This window comes from Podospora pseudopauciseta, chromosome 6 (assembly GCF_035222475.1).
Source record: "Podospora pseudopauciseta strain CBS 411.78 chromosome 6, whole genome shotgun sequence".
NCBI classification, from domain to species: Eukaryota; Fungi; Ascomycota; class Sordariomycetes; order Sordariales; family Podosporaceae; genus Podospora; species Podospora pseudopauciseta.
In genome coordinates, this window is record NC_085895.1 from 4,238,278 (window position 1) to 4,257,460 (window position 19,183).

Below are 19,183 nucleotides of genomic sequence, written 5' to 3' on the forward strand. Positions count from 1 at the left end.
ATCGTCTTTTATCTGCGTGTCTCAGGTTGAGGCTATCGCTGGTGCGCGCGCCGCGGCAATTGGCAGCTGCATATACGCCATCTGCATGGCAAGCGCTTCGCAGCTGACTCGATCGGAGACCGCTCCTTAATACGAGATTCGGTCGTACGTCGAGCTCTGCCAACCCTGATTTCTCGGCCATCACGAGACCGCAAGACTTGACATGATAGGCTGATGATGCTGTAGGAGGATGCTCTGCGAGTGTACAGCCGACTACGCGCGGTCGTGAAGGGTAGCGATCCGGAGCAGGTGAGTGCTAACGCAGGTTCGACTCTAAATTACTGACAGTCGTATATCGATTGTACCGACAAAAAGCTGGCGTACAATAACGCGTTATGACTGCCTCAATGTGGTTGAATCGTGTTCCATTCTTGCTAGGTATCGTGGTTCCACCAGGCTTTCCACAAGGTATTACACTCACATACTATCATGAGAAGAAAAAGAATAGGTAATTACCAATAAGGTTGTCCCATCCTCGTAAAACAGCACTATCAAATTAACCAAATAAATAAAACAATAAATCCAAGAACCCCTAACCAACTCCAAACTTCCGCCTTCCTAGGTACCAATCCTACCCCCTATTGTCTTCCTGGTCTATATGAGTCGTGTATATCTGAGAGCAGAAGAAAAGATTTTGTAGTGTTTGTTTTGGCGAGAGGTGCCGGTGATAACAATAAGTATATTTCGGGCTGTATGTGATATATGCATGGCTGCACGTGACAAAAAGAGAAAGAAAAAAGTGCAACGATTTTGTTGTTCGAGGTCGTGGCTCATCATTTACCACGAGAAGGTCATCAGCGCTGGGTTGAGAGCAAGCGGCAGCAACAGATGCGATGCCGCGACGGTCGCCATGGGAAGGATGGCCACAAAGTCGGTGATGTGCCAGCTGTAAGGAATAAAGGGCGCAACGGCGAGGATGACCATGCCGGCAATGAAGAGTGAGGCGAAAAGCATTGAGAATTTGAACTGATGGCCGTGTTAGCATGATGCTCGTGTGGAGATAGCAAAACAGATAGCATACCTTCTTGAGCACCTTGGGCACTTCGATAAAGAAGTTGGAGAACTCGGCCTCCTTGCTGGTGGCACCCCATGTCATGTCGATCTCAAACATGTGGGCCAGCAGGGCCTGCGAAACGTGCAGCGAGAGACCACCCAAGAAGATGGCCAGCAAGAAGGTCCACTTGAAGTTCTCAAAGATGGCGTACAGAATGTTGCGCTCGCCGACACGGTATCTCATGACAGCCAGGGCGATGTTGCCCAGCCCGTTGAACACAATGATGATGGAGAACCAAACCTGCCACGAGTCAACATAGTACTTGTCGAGGTACCCGTTGAACCAGCCCATGAGGAAGTAGTTGACGCTGGTCATGATCCAGGCAGCGCCGATAGCGTAATAGGTACCGATATAAGAAACGACGGTGATCTTGGAGGTGAAGCGAATGTTGGAGAACAGGAAGCGGCGAAAGAGAGGAGTGAATGGCCCTTTCCAGATCCACATGCGAATAGGGTGGAAGAGCAGCTCGTTGCAACCATAGGCATACTTTTCCCAACGGGCCAACTCGTCGTACACGGTAAGTGACACACCTTCCTTGAACCCTTCACCGGCCCACGCAGCGAGACGAATGATGTAACCATTGCACTGGAGACGCAGTGACATGTCGAAATCTTCAGACACGTGGCTTTCAGACCAGAACTTTTCGTACCCATCCTCGTCCTCATACGAGACCTGCTGAATAGCGGACCAGCGGAGAATGGCATTGTGACCGACAAAGGGGGCGACATCACCGTTGGAGACAGTGTACCGAATAGCACTATAGATGAGGTTGGTGAAGAAGGTAATGCCGTTCTCAAAGTAGGTGTGGACGACCTGCATGACACCGGACGAGAATTGCATAATGCCGACATCGGGAGAGAGCTCCATCTCGGAGACGGCGTCGAGCAGGCAATCGGCGGGGACACGGGTATCAGAGTCAATCAGCAGGATATAATCACCAACACGGATGTTACCATCAGCCCAGGCGCGGCCATCGGCCTCGAGGACCTCCTTGAGAGCACGCTCGTAGGCCATCGCTTCATCGTGCTGAGACCAATCCGGGGTGCGCTGAATCTGCTCGAGCTTCTCCTCGACCTTGCACGAAATCATGAGGGCAAAGTTCATGTTAGAAGCCTTCTTGAACTTGCCCTTGCGAGTGAAACCATTCTCGCCGTGCTTGGGACGGGCAACCCAACCAATGCTGTGGTCGGCGTAGAACTCGATGCGGGCGCGGCGGTCTTCTTCCGAGATCAACTGAAGGCCATCATCGTTGATGAACATGTTGGCAGATCCACCCTGCAGTTCGTATGTCGACATGGCCTGCTTGATGGACTTGACGGTGGGCGCAATGACACCGTTGAGACCCTCCTTGTAGACGGGGCACTGGACCGTCACGTGTGGCAGGATGGCCGCCTGCAGTCTCGGAGGTGGGCGCGCAGAGTAAAACTTGGAGTTGATGGTGAGCTGGCGGATCGGACCAAAGATTTGAGCCAGGCAACCGACGATAACCTGGGCGAAGAAGAGCGTGAAGAAGATCTGAACTGGGAACAAGGCGACGAGGGCCAAGCGGGTGTAGTTGTTGTCGACCGAAACCTCAATGGCGAGCTGGCGGAAGGCGGCGCCCAGAGAGACGGTGACCAGAATGAGGGTCAAGCTGACGAGATAGGTGTTGAGCAGATGGACTGGTCTCTTCTCGGGCTTCAACTCTCCGCTCTCCTCGTCAACCTCGGCCTCCACAGGGATGGGAAGTCCACCCTTTTCCTCCTCATCTTCCTCAGCGCCAGCCTTCCAGACCAAGTCCATCAGCTCCTTCTCGATACCTCTCGCTCTCTCCACCAGGTGTAGCGCCTCGTCGTCCCACACAATCAGGAGGCCCTCGGAGGCAACAAAAGCGGCGAACTGGTGCTTTCTGGCACGTGGCAGGTCGTCAATAGTGGGAAGAATCTGAACGCGCAAGCCGTTCATCAATGGCACATCAACGGCATCGGGCGACCAGGCCAAAAAGGTCTTGATAACTCTGGAGTTGACAGTCATGGCACACTACGGTCCGGGTCAGCATACACGCTGGCGCATTCTCAAACAGCAAGCAGTCCACATACCTGAACATTGAGCGCAGCGCAAGCCATGGCGAATGGGGAGTTTCCAAGTGATGGCGGGCAGGCCATGTACTGTCCCCTTGACTTGCGCAACAGTACGCCCTCTATCTCGCCGCTGCCATCTGATACCCACAAGTGCGAGCACTGCTGTTGGTAAAGGTAGTTTACCATGACCTCGTGCTTGATGTCATCGAGGAACATGGAGCTACCTGTTGACTTGATGGACCGACCTGATACTGACTGCGGCCTCGAGCTCCCCCGCGGTGTGGGAAGCTGAAGTTCGTGCTCATTGTGAGTCAACCTTTCTGATGGCGGCTTCTCCGAGACGGATGATTGGCCTTGTTGGTGTCCATGTTGTCTCGAGCCTCGACGTGGTTGTGGGGGCTGGAGTTGCTGTACTTGCTGCTGCTGTTGTGCCTCTTCCGACTTGCCGGGCTTCTCGGCCTTGAAGTAGTTGCCGATACCCATGGCTGGATGGGGTCGAGGCACCGCGGCCTCACTCGGTTGAGAAGAGACGTTTCCCAAGTGCTCTCTTGCCGGTCGAAGTTCAAGTTCCCAGTCCGGAAGGGTGGGGAGGCCCTTTAACTTTAAGCCCTCTTGTTCAAGAGCACACAGTGGAGAGCGCCACTCGAACCGACAACAACCTTAACACCCAAGTGGATGCTTAACTTGACGTCTGTATGTGATCAGCATCCGCCACCGCTCCTCGCACACCAAAGACATACCTTGTTGTTTAGTCTTGGGGACTGAGTGTTGATGCTTGGGCGAAACGAGCGTGGTACCAAGTCAAGGTAGCGAGTGGACGGCTTGCTGTTTATGCTCCAAGCCGGAGGAGCGAGGCGAGTGAGACAACGGGTGAAGGACGCTCAAGACAGCGGACTTCGACGGCTTGGGTCAAATGCAGTGCCTTGTGGAGTGTTGGTGATGGGCGCCCAAGCTTTCACAGCTCCTGTCCTGTCCTTGATCCCGAGCCTTTCTGACCTTTTTTCTTGCAATTCGAAGATCTGGAGGAACAGAACGAAGAGACAGCGACAGGGAGGGGGAGGATCAAAAGAGTGGACAGCAACTGGAGCTGGGATGCAAGCTGCCCCCCCGGTTCAGAGGCGATTGGCCCCAGGGGTCTTGACGACCACCGAAGCCCAGGCGCTTGGCATGTGCCCCCCCTGTCTGTGTGGTGTTCACTTCACAGCATGGATGAGGGACCTGGGAGGGCCCGTGTGGGTGATAGCGGAAGCCAGGTTACCGGTACGTATCCTATTCCTGTCCCGCTGTCAGTCATCCTCTGTTTGACTGTCACAACGCCCTGGCTGGTGGTGACTCTTGATCTGGCTGAAGGTCACCCTTCCGCGCTCAGAGACTGAACGGGGCAGGCGAAGCTTTGTCCTCCTCCGTCCAGGCTGCCCTGGTGTCCAAATCGGCAGGGCCAGGCGGTTCGTTGTCGCCGGCGCCATTTTTGGGCGCATCCACAGGCTGGAAGCTTGGCGGTTAGGGAAATTTCATGGCGTTTTTCTCAGCACCTTTGGGAACGCCAATGCGAAGTGTTTGCTCTCGTACTTTCAGTGGAAAGTGGGGAAAACAATAGTTTCACTGAAATACATCGATACGGATACCTGTCACATCAGAAAGGTGGGGTGACAGGGGCAGAAGAATGCGGTACTAATGCGACAGCGGTGGGTTTCCAGCTCAGCTCTTGAATGGCAGCCACATCTATTTATCGCAATATTTTTTTTTTATTATATCTGTTTATTGCTTTGCGACCCCCCCTATCGCTCGCGCCCTCTGTCGGTGGGGGACATGCTCCATTTTGTATCGCGCCATAGTATGTTACATCGCAGACGCTGATGCAGTGGTGTTAAGTTAATAGAGGACTGCAGGACACTCTGCTTGGTATGTTAACGGACACCATTACCAGTCACTACAACCCTGGCTCGCACTTCGCCATGGTAGCCAATTTGGTCATGGACCTCTAGAACATATAACTACCTGATTGTGCTGTTGTTGATGTTCACTTTCATCATGATAAGTCGCGTCGCCCGGATTTAGTGACACTGCAATTATAGAGTACAGGCTTATGATGACAATTCCGCATGTATTAATCGCTGTGCCCCTCATCCTCTAAACCTTATTTGCAGCGCCGCGACCAAATCCCCGCGCACATCATGTTTTCCCGATCTCCCTAAGGTAGGCACCTCAGGTCCCTAATCAATCAATGTGAGAGAGACGAGGAAATGTTTGCTTTTTCTCGTTGGATTCGTTGGCTCGCATTTTGATCAGGAACAATCTGATTAGGAAGGCAACAATTGTTGGCCGAGGTTATGCAGCTGTCCTACCTATTTTTGGCTCATAAACGTTGTTGCTGCCGTCTTCTCGTATTCCCCTATCTCTGTACAACCCGAACCCGCCAAACAAAAAAATTCCGACATCTCAACTGGCCAGTCGCTGCGCGATCCCGTGCCGACCTCTTCTTGAGAGAAAGCCAGAAAAACCAGGTGTCTTGTTCACATCCCCGTAAAAGTCAGCCGCGGAGGGGTCCTATCTGATATCCGAGACCGTGCACCGCTCTTGTTCATCTCATCATTGCCTTTCGGTGAACCGTGCCACTGAACCCACAGGTTGGTAACGACTCAGGGTCTCCCAGGGACGATAAGAACAAATGAGGGCCACATGTTCCATCATGGGCTTCCCAGTATTCGTCCAGCTCTGTTAGGTCTCGGATCGAAAAACACCAGAGACTATCGCGGTAATCGGCCATCTAAAATAGGTTTTTCATTTTCATGAATGAAAAATGCCAGCGCCATCCCGGCCGACCCAAATTGCTGGGTTCCGCCGACGTCGATCATGTTGGATACCGGCAGACAGGGCCAGGGTTCTCGGTTGTTGAGTATTCTCCAAAAAAAAAAAAATTTAGACACAAGCGTCAGGATCGCGTCTCTTATCAGCAACATGCATGGCTGCGTTGTCAGTGTCAATATCACAGCCGAATGCTGCACAGGATGCGTCCTCTGCAATAACACCGCTCCCTTTTCAGCTGGCAGCTACGCAATGGCTTTTCCTGCCTTGGGACTGCAGCCACCGCTTGACTCGTTTTCGCGAAGCCATCTCCACCGTCTGGAACCCCCGAAGACAGCAGCATCGGCCGTACAATACATACATATTTTTTCCACAGCAGCCGGCACCGTTGGGCACGTGTTGGGCACCATTTCCGTCAACGGGTGTCCCGGCCTTCAGGAAATTTCTAGCGCTCGTGTGGTGGAGCCCTCCGAACAACCTGGAAGCCCTATCGAGAAAGCAATCCATCACCAGCCGGCTGAGGGGCTCACCGGCTTAGGTTTGGCCTCGCCAAGCCTTTTGAGGCAGACCCTGAACAAAAAATAAATAAAATGGCTAACTCCAGGCGAGTATCATCGCGCTATGATGCCAAAGGTGATGCTGAGAATCCCAAGGCTCGGTTCAGTCTCTGCATGCACGGAGAAACTTTGCTTTTCGCATCGCACCTTTCTGGTCAACTTCGCCGTGGCGGCTCACCGTAGATTTGTCGACGCCGCCGAGCTTTCGGGCTCAGGGGACTGAGACTGACGGCTCGGTCGCTGCCGCCCCTCCTGCCGCGCGCGCTCCAGGTAAGACAAGCGCAAACATAGCTGCGGCCCTGGTATTCTGTAAATAACAGAGCAAAGTGTTGTACCCAGGGCTTCGTATCGCCCATGAGTGTCCAGCGCATCGGTGGTCGGCGCCATCATTTGTGGTTTTGTTGCGCTCTCCCAAAGGTTCGAGTGGATATCCGCTCGAGGTTGGTTCTTGTGGTGGATCACAAAGGCCAAAATACGAGCTTTCCAGGCAGGTCGGACGGTTTAGATGCAGCTTACGCTCTTGGACTTGGAAGACGACTCGTTTGTTTTACAATACGTGACAAGGCGGTTTCGGATAACTTTGCTAGAGGGGGTTCGGACTTTTTTGCGGTGTTTATGTCAAGGGTGGTGCTGCAGGTGAGACCGTTCCATGGAACTGCAATGCTTCGGTCAGCCACATGGAGTTGGACTTCAACCTCACATCTTTGGATTAAGGGTAAGCTTGTATGCTTCTTGACATATAAGATGTCAAGGCCATGCACCTTGATCCTCGTTTTGGGTCCAATGTTGACATCGTGAAAAGACACCCCTGATCTGCACCTTTCACCGAGCTTGAAGATAAGGTGGGTACCTTCAACAACAACAACAACCACAACAGCCAATTCGGGTTGGATGACGTTGGAGATCCAGACCAGCACGGTGGCACAACATGGCGCTACTCCTCCCGTCCCTCACCACCATCACTGGTCCCCCACCATCGACAGTGGCGTCCAGATCTCCCAAAGTCAATTGTTGAAGAGCACAAAGCATGTGATCGATATGCAATCGCACATCATTTCCACGCTGGGAAACGTTTGGCAAGGTGATCAAGATCAAGTACCTCAGGTAGAAAATGCACACCCATGTTGTTGTTGCTTCATCTCTGTGCTGCCAAAACAGTGTCCAATGCTCCTCATCGTCCTCGACAAGCAAATACCAGAATAGTTACACAGAGACAGGTATTACGATATACCAGAAAACATTAAAAGCCAATCTATCAGTAACACCCAAAACACCCAGTAAAATATCTCCCCAACCCAGGAAACGATTAACCCTAGTTTGTTGTATGCCCATGAAGAATGCCGTAACCTGCTACAAATCACCCTCGTCACCGTTGCACTGCTGCCACATGATGACCTTGCTGACCTCCATCTGCGGGGACTTCCATGTGGGAAGCCACTGGTTTCTGGCCTCCCAAAAGTTCTTCCTGGCGTTCTCGGAAGAGTCCAGCCAGGGCTTGCCATTGACACCGTCCTCGAACCAGCCGTTGGTGCCGCCGACGGCAACGTTGAGGATGAGGAAGAACTTTTGGTCAAAGGGAGCGTTCTGCCCGCCCTGTTCCCAGGGGTTGCGGATCCAGGTTCCGTTGGAGTCGGCGCTGGGGAAATTGCCGCGCTCCCAGAGCCGAGTGTCAAAGTTGGTGTAGAGAACCTGGAGGAGCCGCGAGTTGACATAGGTGAAGAGGTACTTCTGCGACCATTCGAGACCGAAGGTGTTGAACCCGGCAGAGTAGGTCGTGTGGAGCGCGGGGCGCTTGACGTTGGTGCGCCACCACGAGTCCTGGGCGGGGGAAGGACCCCAGTGAAGCGCAGAGGACATGATGTTGTTGCCACCTTGCGGGTAGGTATAGTTGTTGCCGCGGCTTTCCACAATGTCGATCTCGCCAGACGCAGGCCAGGCTCCATAGGTGTCCTTGACGGGCATCATCCAGATGGCGGGCCAGAGCCAGTCACCCTCGGGAAGCTTGGCAGTAACTTCGACACGGCCATACTTGATGGCGGCACCCGGTTTGGTATTGATACGGCCCGACTTCACAGGGGGCACAATGCTCGAATTGCCGTTGTTGGTGTTGGTGACAGCAACGCAGTGCTTGAACTCGGTGGATGTGCAAGTACCGTCATCGATGAGGTTGATGGTGTGGTTCTGCAAGATGTACTTGTCATCGGTCAGGGTCGCCTTGATGATGAGCTTGCCATCCTGAACAAAGACGTTCTCGTCGCCCGCAGTAGTCATGTCAAACTCGCCATTGCTGTGATATTGTTAGTTGGGGTATCGCGACATGGCAGCATTTCAGCTCAAACTCACCCGAACCCGCCCAGCTGCACCTCCTTCATCCAGACGTCAGAGTTGAAGCCCCCGCTAAAGTCTTCCTCCAACACTGGGCAGTACTTGTGCTTGACCACACTGCGCATGCCGTCCCACACCAAGAAGCCCGAAATTCCCAACCCGATAACGATACCGATCACGGGCAGAATCGTCACCCACTTTTCCTTGGGATCAACCGTCTTGGTCCACGGCTTCTCCACCTCGCCCTTGCGTACTCGCCTCGAGTGAAAGTAACGCTGTCCCCTGTCCTCATAGCGGGCTCCCATGGCCGAGGAAGAGTCGAAGCTGCTTGGTGGGCGGGATGCCGACGGGCTGGAGAATGGGTTGCCATTGTTGACTGATCTCTGGGAAGCCTGGGACTCGACACCATCGCCAAAGGGGTTCCGTCCGTCTGGGTCGTTCAGCGAGCCCGGACGTCGTAGTGTTGGGACGGCGCTCGAGTTCACGGTGCCTGGTTGGCCAGGGCCATAGTAGTCTTGTTGGTGATCCATGTGAGATATTCTTGGGCTTGTTGATGGGCTGCTGTTTATACCAAGTTGGCGGGGCCGGAGCACAACGCCGTCGAGCTGTCAGGGCGGGAGGAGTTGGAGGTTGCAAGATCAACGAGAGTAAACAACCAGGGAAACGATCGTGGGGTAGAGGGAGGGGTTGAATGGGCGTGATGGACACCAGTCTGGTGTTGCAGCAGAGACAAGCACAAATGCCCAAAAAAAAAAAACGAAAGAAGAGGAGCTCCGCACCCGACAGCAAGGCACGGTGGTGGTTGTAAAAGCGGGATGAAGGGGGAGCGTTACGCTGGACGTCCCGAAAAGGGATGGTCATAGGCCCGGGCACCTCTCTGGGCAGCTGAAGGCATCCGGAGCTGGCCATGCGTCTGGGCGCCCACCTGTGCGAGAGTTTATCGCCCAGGGGCCCCCTTGTCTGTTCGTATGGGTGGGTCCTGTCGCTGGGCTGCAGGGGCCAGAAAGGGCCAGGGGATGCCTGCCTCTTTCGGGTAGCGGTAAATCTCGCGCTTGTTCGCTGACAGTTGACTTTTGACAGCTTCCACAACCCCACCGATCATCACCGGCCCAGGGCGCGATGGAGATGATCTCGATCTTCAGCCAGCAACAGCCGGACGATCTGCGATCAGCATCAGAACCATGGTCTCGCCAGGCCTAGTGTATACTACACATTCTTCAGCACTTCATCCTCCGGACCCCCCAATGGCCTCATGGGATGATTGAACCACCCACCAGGGCACACTGGGCGAATCCGAACACAGAAATGCGGTCGTGTTACTCTGCAAAGCAATCCCTTCTTTTCTCAGCTCGCCAATGGATCGGACAGACAGACTTTTCTTGGTTGACAGCGTGGCTAGCGTTCTGGAGTGGTGGAAATGTGCGATGCTTGTTTGGCATCTGTAAAGAGTGTACGGGCGCGTAAATTACGCAGTACGAATGCAATCGTAACGTTCGGTTAACGAGGGTCTTGAACATTGGACTGTGGCTGGGCGCCTCCCCCCTGTTCCTGCAGCTTCTCCTGCCCACCACCTTCACCTCTTCGTCCTCTTCAGGTTAGACCTGGACGTCATGCATAACCGCTTGTGGCATTCAGTGATTCCCTCTTGGGCCTGTGCTAATTTCCACAACAGCTCCAGCGCATCGATAGCGCCTTTTTCTGTCGTGCCACAAGGCATGGAACGCCTGGTCGCCTTGGAGGTCAGTGCAAACAGGCCTCAGGGAATGCGATTGCTTCCTTTGTGCTATAATGCCTTCCAGCCGCAAGCTCCATGAAGTGATATAATTTCACGGAGTGGAATTCTGAAGGCTTTTGAACCGAGCTGAAGAGCGCCGAGCCGGTCCGCACAACACAACCAATTTCTCTGAGGCATCCGAAGAATCTCTCCAAAGGTGGGTTTCGATAGTTTCACCGGCCGCATGGCACTTGTGACGATACCTCCCATGCTCGGAGGCTTTTCTCCTTCCCGACAAAGACACAAGCACAGCCCAGGCAGAGACAAGCTTCTGAAGATCATGAGCCGCAAGCCGGTTCTAAGAATTGGGAACGTTTATCTGCTGCGTGGGGGTCGAATTTCCCTTCCCTCGTCTTCAGCTCACAATATTAGACGCCGTTTCTCCTCTCGCCGGTGCCATGTCCATTTTCCTGCACGCCACTGATAAGCTGGATGCAGTCACCGCATTCCCTTCAACACACCGGGCCAACAGCGCCCCCTTATCATTGCGAGATGAGCTGGATGAGGTGTGCATCACTCCTTGGTCAAGCTCATCGGATAGTGCGGCGAAACAGGCAATTGCATGATGAAGCGGCTTGGTGATTTCACCTCAACTGTTCTAGACCCTGGACGTGTCTTTCGATGCCGCGTATATCGGGAAGGGGCATTACCGCACGAGAGGCTGGCAGACAGGTGTAATGTTAGGGCGTAGCGTCATATTGCCTCCTTGTGAAGCTCTCACCGCTGCTAGCCTTGTCAAAAGTCCACCTTGCCCGTCGTCACCGAGCCGCACAAGGAGGCCAGCTCATCATCTTTCTCGATGGCCTGCAGTACTCGCCAGATAACCACAGTTTTCTTTGTAGATCACCTCAGTGCTTGTTTCACCGCCATGGACGATAGGTGGGCTTGGTGCTGCTGATGACGGTGTAGTGTTCTGAGATAAGTTATCCTGCCCCGTAGCATATTTTGCAAACCGCGTTAACGTGAGATGCGGCTATAGACGTGTCTCACACATCGGGTGATGAATACACCACTGCACATGGTCAGACACCTTCGTACTACGTTTCCTAGCATCAGTTGCGTGGAGGCTAAGTCCATGTGGAGCTGGTTAAGTACCTATAACAGGTCGACCCACCTCACTGTCTCCAGGCATCTCTCAGGCAGGCAGAGCTAGACGCCCGAAGCCCATAGAACTAGGTAGGCATGAAGTAGCTATCAAACAAACACAGATAGGTATCTTCATACGCTCAGTTTTGAGTTCTCAACATAGGTACGTTATCGACTAGTAGTCTTTGATTTAGTGGGACGGCGAGATGAACCTTGGAGAGGCTATTATCAACAAGCTTCCATGTCTCGCCCATTATACCGAGAACAAAAATCGCCAGCGCATTGGTTTTCCAGACAATACTAATCTATACTCAGTCTCTAACGCGGCAATCGTCGTGGACAAGAAGGTGGGGACTGCTACTTGGTTGAGCCACTGGAGGATAGTTACATTGGTGCAAACAAAGAAATCTTGGGTTGGGCCTGTGGCAGGAGGATGAATAGCGAGAATGACAATTCGGCTGCCTAACAAAAATGCCCGGTTTCCACTCCACAACCGTCGCCACATGAGATGGTGAGCACTCAATCGTAGCGTTGAAACAAACACCTCTATTTTTGCTCTAGGTAGACATCATCAGTTCTAGATCAATGCGGCAAGAGCAGCGATCTGTGTGTTTCAAAACCTTGGCACGGCATCACTCCCGGGCACCGGACCGGGGTTAGAATCCATGGAGTGGTTCGTTCGAATCTCGAGCCCCAGCCTCTGGTGGTGCTTACATACGGGTTGCCACGTCGGGAAAGTCTAGTACGAATCTGTCATTCTCATTCGCCCATCAGCTGTAGCCTTCTCGGCTGCACTACCCGCACCGTTCACAGACGATTCACAAACAGATTCTTACGTCAGAACTCGAATCGCAAAACCACGGAGGATCAGAAGAGGCACTAGAGCAGCTTAACAGTAAGTTGCTATTCACGACGATGACTAGGTATGGTGAGCGTGGTAAGGTAGTTTGGCGATGGGATCAGAATGAGGTACATCAAGATTCAAGCAGGAGGACATTGGGAGCGATGGAGTATTAATACCAAAGAGAGGAACCATTACCTATCTGAGATAGTACAGATATTGCCATCTCAAAGGTCAACAAAGACATTCAGAAAAGTAGAACGACCCAGAGACACAAGACAAAACCAGACTTCAAAAAACCACCAAGATGGATCCCACCACCTACCCTCCTCCACCAGGCCAAACCCGCCGTTATGCACCGCCGACAAGATCAGGAACCGTCCGCTTCCGCATTCCCTCAACCAACAACATTGCAGAGACATCCTACTCTATATGGGGCAACCTTTCCAGCAAAAAGGTTCCCTTGATCTGCGTCCATGGCGGCCCTGGCATCCCTCACGATTACCTCCTCCCCATCTCTTTGATCAGCACCGACTACACCATACCCGTCGTGATGTATGATCAAGTTGGCTGCGGCCGCTCCACCCACTTTTCTCCGCACCAGTATCACCCAAGCTTCTTCACCATCGATCTTTTCCTCGCCGAGCTGGATAATTTGATTCGCTGCTTGGGCATCACCGTATACGATCTCTTCGGTCATTCCTGGGGTGGCATGCTCATCTCCTCCCACGCCTTGACCCAGCCGGCCGGTCTCCGCAAGCTCATTCTGTGCTCTACCCCCTCCAGCATGAAAACATTTGTTCAGGTGGGCGCAGAACTGCGATCCTTTCTGCCACTGGAAATCCAGGCTTCGTTGGCCGACCCCCTGAGCCCAGAGCACGCCACAGCAGCCATGGAGTTACACCGCCGTCATCTGTGTCGAGTTGAACCGTTCTTCCCAGAGGAACTCATGACTTCTTTGCATAGCCTTGCCGAGAATGACACTGTTCATCACGCCATGAACGGAGGCCCAAGCACACCCGCCAGCGTTGATATCAACGGTTCGCTCAAGGACTGGAGTGTGGTGTCTGAGCTAGGTCTGGTGACGGAAAAGACAGTCCCAGGTGGAGTGCTGCTGATAAACGGATACTTTGACTCGGCGCAAGATGCTTGCGTCCTGCCTTGGTTCTCCAAGACCAAGGCAAGGGTCAAGTGGGTGCAGTTTGCGCTCAGTTCGAGCATGCCCCATTTGGAGGAAACAGACAGGTTTGTCGGCGTGGTGGGGAGGTTTCTGACGACGCATTCTTGAGCGGAAGATTAGCCGCGATTTCCTCTTGTTATTGTTTTGCTTTTTTCTCCTTTTAGTGGAGCCTACTGTACGCTGCGATTGCGAGAATAGTTTCTGTCATCATTAAGTTCATGTTTCGAATGTCTTGCATAAAGCTCCATATCTGTACCTGCCTGAGTTGACCTGTACATGTTGATTGAGTTTCCACGATGCCACTTAACCCTCCGAGTGGTGAATCAGGCATATTCCAGGGGTTAAGCCCGGCCAGGTTTCTGGTTGTTTTTTCCACACAACATACCCGGCCTACTCTGATACCTGACGCCGTCCCAGCCCTCACTGAAAAGTCTCAGCTTCCCCGAGCTGAATTCTGCAACACACCTTTGCGCACCCCTCAGCTGCCAGCGCCAGCTCATGAGATCCGGTACAGTCATAGGCAGTCTTTAGACAGATCCAACAGTCAAGCTCTCCGGGCGCCATATACCCCCATTTTTTCACAACCAACCCTTGATTTGACCCCAAACTTCCACTCTCGATCACAAACCTCAGGCATCGCAGAGCCTTCAAGCCAATCTCGATCGCCTTTTGGGCGTTGGAACTAAGGCCTGCTCCTGTCAATGTTAATGCGCACGCGAAGTCTCGGTAGCCAACCCATAGGGTCAGGCGCGGCACCTCCTCCGTGGGCTTGATGTATGTCTCCTCCATCTCGGCGAGCAGGTCGCTGCTCTTGCGAATCAGGCTTGCAATTCCCGCAGTGCCGGAAGAGCCGCCACGCCGAGACAGGAGACGGAGCAACTGTTGAAGTGACTCGCCCAGTCTCTTCCTTTTGGCAATAACTATGTCGCTTGTGTGGTCATCATCCTCACACATGGCACAGTCGCAGGCAAAAGCCCAGTTTATGATATACTTTTGCTGACGTTGCGGATTGAAGGGGTTCAAGTACTGAATGGTGATCTCGGCATCGACAGGAATGTCCGCAATCGCACGTACGATCGTCATGTCCCCGATGAAGGAGCAGAAGGCGTTGCTCAGACAGGAATGGTGCATATGAGATGCAAAGGTCCAAAGACCCAGCGAGGGAAATACGTTGCCGAGGCGATCAATTCCTACCGGCCGCTTGAGAGCACCAGCTTTTTCCGGAAATTTGCAGCCGAAACTGTTCAAGAGGAGGATGCGGGTGAGGAGAAACCTGGGAGAATCATCCTATTATTATGGCAAACAGGGCGCGAGTTCGACGGCCGATGATGAATCGAGCACACTCACGAGTCAATGACTGGCATTCCGTCAATGATGTCAAAGGTGCCCTGAACGGGCGAATATGAGCCGCAGTGGAGGCCCTTGACCGCAGAAGTCTGAGAGGGATTCCGGTAAAGCTTTCGCACGAGCATGGTGATGAGTTCCGGCTGGGCTCCAGAGGTGAAGCTGTTGGCATTGATGTCAATCAGGAGATTCATCGTCAGCCTGCTGCTGTCGCCGCTCGTTCCTTCACCCTCATGAAATGCGTATGCAAACGCCTTTTCACAAAACATAAGATCACCTGTCTTGACTGCTTTGGTGGTGAAAAGGCCCCTCCCACGGGATCCAGACTGACGAATAAGTAGGCTTCCCACATCAAAGACTAGACTGCTTACTGTTCAACTGCGGCCTGATATCTTGATTGACCAAAAATTCTTTTCCCTTTGTTTTCCAAAAGTCGGCGCTCTTGAGCTGGGGGTTCGTGAGCTCCGAGTGCCAACAGGAGGGAACGCGTCTGTCATGTGCCAGTAGGAAAACAGCATCGGAGACGTGGTCGACGCGCAGTCCGTGCCGACCATCAGCGGTGAGCTTCAGGTATGGGTCTTTGATGATCAATATTCCGCCAGGGACAAGAATGTCTTCCGTCATCTCAACCTGATGATAGAGCTGAAGCAAAAAAACCTCGCTCTTTTCGTCCTCCACAATGGCCATGACGGCAGGCATTCGATCCTGAGGGGTGAGTACTCGAACTAAGAGATATGTGCTTCTGTGATGGGTTTCGAGCACGAGGTCGTTGAACAGGACTTTTTCCAGCTCGCAAAATGGCCGGGTACAGGGTGGGTAGGGTGCTGGAATGAACGCCATGGAGGTCTGCAAGGAGCCAGGACTGCACTGTTGGCTTTGCTGTCGTGCCGCGCGAGCGATGTTGAATCTGAGAATCGTTTCTATCCGTTCATTTTTTTTCGGGCAGGTCGTTGCCCAGCATAGGATTGGGCATTGCGAAGCATTCGCTTCTGATCCTCGATGCATTCCAGAATCTGTGGAAAGTCTTGAGCTTGGAGAGTATTCATCGTGCTGGGCTACTATGGTTGAGAAACTAAAGGGGAAAGGGAGAGTGAGAGCAGAGGGTAGAGACTGAGGAAACCTTTGGATGGGAAAGGATGATGTTCCTCGTCCCTATAATAAAGTCGATGCTGCGATGATGCCACCAGTAGGACCCCGGCATGGCGGTTAGCCTCAGTGCAGTATTTGTCAACCCACTTCCCCAATCATCGCTCCCAATCCGGTCGACAAGGAGGATATTGGAAGCAGTATGGTGTTGGTTGGCTTTCCTGCAAATATCGGGTACATATGCAGGCAATCAAGCGTGGATAACAGTTGCTTCACAAATTTAGCCCCATATGTATGGGTATGTACCACCATCGGGTAGGAATGTCCAACAACCTAGCAGTGCGGTTCCTAATAATTATACCTTGAACACGTCCCAGCTACCATACCTTCGGGCATCGGAAGTTGAGAAGAAAATAAACCAAATACCGCTACCATCGTCATGGTTAAGACCAGGCATTTGTGCCACCTGATTCCTCTTGTTAAGAACATTTTTTCCAGTGGAATAGACATAGAAACGAGGATAGTGAATGACGGCGACAAAGACGTCCTCGCGAGCCTTCTATAAAGAAACGTGCTCGTTTGCGCGTCGTCTGTATCGAGAACGAAAAACCAGCCATCTTCACGGGCTGCTTCTTGCCTGCTGGTGCTGATACCACACTTACCAAAGTTATTAAACTGGACCGATACCAGAGGCGCAAGTGGCTTTTTGCGGTCATACCCATTCAACTGTCGCCTGATAATATCGTGGCTAAGATCAGGGTTGAGCATCAAATGATGCAGACTGTTTGAGCTTGCAGCACGTAGATCTGGATGGTCAGATGCTTGATATGCCTCTGGATGAAAACGCAAGCCTGGTAGAAGCAGTGTTGTGGTTGATGCTGTGTAGCCCAAATGCTTGGGTTCCGCTCCAATCAAGCCCTGCGGTCATGGCAACAAATATCAGAACAAGATGAGATTGGTTCTCGGTTCATCTACACGCCTTGTTTTTGGAGCTCAAGGTATGATTGGAATTCAAAATTCTCAGGTAGGTGGTCTCTTCACAGGGTGATGGCACTGCTGATGGGCCTGGTGAATGCCTTCGAGCGGCAGAAGTGGAGGGCCAACTGGATGAGCGCACGAGACGTAATAGCTCGGCCATCCTCCCACCTTTATTCGCTTTCCTTTTTCTTCATACTTACCTTGGCTAGCCTCCGGGAGATCACGAATTCCTAGAAATATAGCGAGCAGCCTTCATTGTACAAAGAGGAGTTGCTTGTTATCGTCTGCCCTTCGAGGTCGTCGTGGCCGGAATTTTTGATGTTTTTCACTATTTTTCATTGTGAGCCTAACTCGGTCGGGCCATGAGGAAGAAGCAGACTGCTATTTAATTGGCATTGTCCTCATCACCAGGCAGTCTGCATTGCCGTCAGCTGGGACCACAGTCGCTCACCTGCCGCAGCTCACCATTGAGAGCTCAAAGGGTCGAAATGCCACTTTGATGTGACTGGACGCGACACCACTCGACTCACCAACGGCCCTCACAGCTCCTCTGCCTCCATTTCAAGCTCCCCAGCGCATGATATGCTCCTCACGACCGTCCATATCCTCATTGCTCGCTCTTTCCCCCCATGACCCCAAGTGTGAATGGGGGCCTTCCGGATTTTACCCAACAGAAAAAGGAATCGGTCGAATGCCCCACCTTGAGGGCATCATGGGATCGTGAATACCGTCAACCTGACACGTGCCATAGACTGGAACTTGCCCCCTCGCCGCCGCCGGGTTGGGTCTCCATCATGCTCACTGTTTAAGAGCGTTGCCCGTCTATAGACGAGATAAATTGCGCCTCCTTGAATCTTGTCCTCGGTTGGATCTACAATATCTTGACCACGAAATGACATAGTCCAATACACAAATTTCATTGCTCACCCCGTCATCGCTGTTTACCATGCGCTTTCTCATCCCTCTTGCGGCCCTCTTCACCCTGGGCAACGCCGTTACCGTCCACGAGCCAGACGAGACAGTCATTTTTGGGCAGGCCGGCCCCGACAACAAGACCTTCTGGCTCGGCTTCGATTTCGTCCCGGGCAGCAACCAAGTCGGCCACCACACCTGGTACAGCCCTTACAAGATCACCAAAATCACGTACTCTTCACCAGGAAACTTAGCAGCCTGCGATGACCACTGCTATGAGTCGGTCAAGGTCCATTACCAGACCAACCTGCACTCACCCCAGAGCAAGGACTGCGAAGTCATCTACGACAGGATCGTCGGCCCAGGCACTTGGTATAAGCGTCTACCTTGGGTCACCAGCGCTTACTGACCTTTCCTGCCTGGGACCGTTCTCATGTGGTTACAGCACCAGCTCGTCGAATATCGAACCTGCGCCTACGGTGTCACCGCTTTCCGGAGCCGCAGCGGCAAGGCCATTTTCGCCCATATTGGCAACGACGACATCAGGGACGTCTTGAGGAGGACCATAGATAGCTACAGCAAGGAATTCTCTCCTCATGGCACAAGAGTCCAGTCATGGGGCCAGTTTGTCTGTAAACCTTATGATGCCGAGGTGGAGTGGGAGATTTATTACCAAAAAGGATTTCCCGATGACGAATAGACATGGGCCTGAGAGAGAGGGTTGGATGGCTGGAATTGAGCACCAGTCTTGAATTAGGATCTGATGAGTTTGCGCACGAGCTACGCAGTCGAATAGAAATTTTGGTTCTCAAACCCCCTCGTTCGAGCCTCGTCATGTGGCGGGATCTTTCTGTTGATTGGTGCCGTTCATGCTTAGCTATAGATGTGTCGGTGTCAATTCCTAGCTGGAGTCGAAGGCATGTTTTTAGTGCGCTTTCCCTTGAAGAGATGGAAAACTGCAGACCAGTAGGACGGTGACAGAGCAATAGGGAGACCTCAGAGAGGTACCAAGCCCAGCATGTCTGTATGGAAGGCTTATGGACAGTTTGAGTAAATAAAATTAATCATCTCGCAGTTGCAGTTGGTTCAAGCGATTACCTTGGTGTTGGGATGTTGTAATCAGCTCGGCTTGTGATGAACCA

General features: G+C 52.7%; 6 protein-coding genes across 6 annotated transcripts; 2 read left to right on the forward strand and 4 right to left on the reverse strand.

Annotated features, from left to right (window-relative positions):
• Window positions 1-816: 816 nt before the first annotated feature.
• QC763_610900 (uncharacterized protein) lies at window positions 817-3,636 on the reverse strand (the record flags this gene model as incomplete). The annotated part of the gene is made up of 3 exons (XM_062914914.1): window positions 817-1,005; window positions 1,061-3,112; window positions 3,172-3,636. The coding sequence occupies 3 exons, from the start codon at window positions 3,634-3,636 to the stop codon at window positions 817-819; spliced, it is 2,706 nt and encodes a 901-aa protein (XP_062763686.1).
• Window positions 3,637-3,755: 119 nt separating this feature from the next.
• Window positions 3,756-4,832, reverse strand: QC763_0101510 (uncharacterized protein; the record flags this gene model as incomplete). Its single annotated transcript, XM_062906403.1, has 2 exons — window positions 4,487-4,832; window positions 3,756-3,844 (listed from the first exon to the last, which is right to left on the reverse strand). The coding sequence occupies exons 1-2, from the start codon at window positions 4,629-4,631 to the stop codon at window positions 3,756-3,758; spliced, it is 234 nt and encodes a 77-aa protein (XP_062763687.1). The 5' UTR covers window positions 4,632-4,832.
• A 2,977-nt stretch (window positions 4,833-7,809) lies between these two features.
• On the reverse strand, window positions 7,810-10,032 carry QC763_610910 (uncharacterized protein). Its single transcript, XM_062914915.1, has 2 exons — window positions 8,859-10,032; window positions 7,810-8,802 (listed from the first exon to the last, which is right to left on the reverse strand). Exons 1-2 carry the CDS (start codon window positions 9,368-9,370, stop codon window positions 7,866-7,868), a joined length of 1,449 nt encoding a protein of 482 aa, XP_062763688.1. The 5' UTR covers window positions 9,371-10,032; the 3' UTR covers window positions 7,810-7,865.
• Window positions 10,033-12,848: 2,816 nt separating this feature from the next.
• On the forward strand, window positions 12,849-13,829 carry QC763_610920 (uncharacterized protein; the record flags this gene model as incomplete). Its single annotated transcript, XM_062914916.1, has 1 exon — window positions 12,849-13,829. The coding sequence occupies one exon, from the start codon at window positions 12,849-12,851 to the stop codon at window positions 13,827-13,829; it is 981 nt and encodes a 326-aa protein (XP_062763689.1).
• A 312-nt stretch (window positions 13,830-14,141) lies between these two features.
• QC763_610930 (uncharacterized protein) lies at window positions 14,142-15,752 on the reverse strand (the record flags this gene model as incomplete). Its single annotated transcript, XM_062914917.1, is given in 3 exon segments — window positions 14,142-14,994; window positions 15,069-15,423; window positions 15,437-15,752. The coding sequence occupies 3 exon segments, from the start codon at window positions 15,750-15,752 to the stop codon at window positions 14,142-14,144; spliced, it is 1,524 nt and encodes a 507-aa protein (XP_062763690.1).
• Window positions 15,753-18,075: 2,323 nt separating this feature from the next.
• QC763_610940 (uncharacterized protein) lies at window positions 18,076-18,741 on the forward strand (the record flags this gene model as incomplete). Its single annotated transcript, XM_062914918.1, has 2 exons — window positions 18,076-18,413; window positions 18,465-18,741. The coding sequence occupies 2 exons, from the start codon at window positions 18,076-18,078 to the stop codon at window positions 18,739-18,741; spliced, it is 615 nt and encodes a 204-aa protein (XP_062763691.1).
• Window positions 18,742-19,183: the final 442 nt, after the last annotated feature.

Excerpts from the sequence above, each read along its gene's own strand:
- QC763_610910 (XM_062914915.1), bottom strand. The coding sequence starts at position 9,370 with ATGGATCACCAACAAGACTACTATGGCCCTGGCCAACCAGGCACCGTG. Across the intron at positions 8,803-8,858 it reads GTGCAGCTGGGCGGGTTCGG|CAATGGCGAGTTTGACATGA; the intron begins GTGAGTTTGAGC and ends ACAATATCACAG.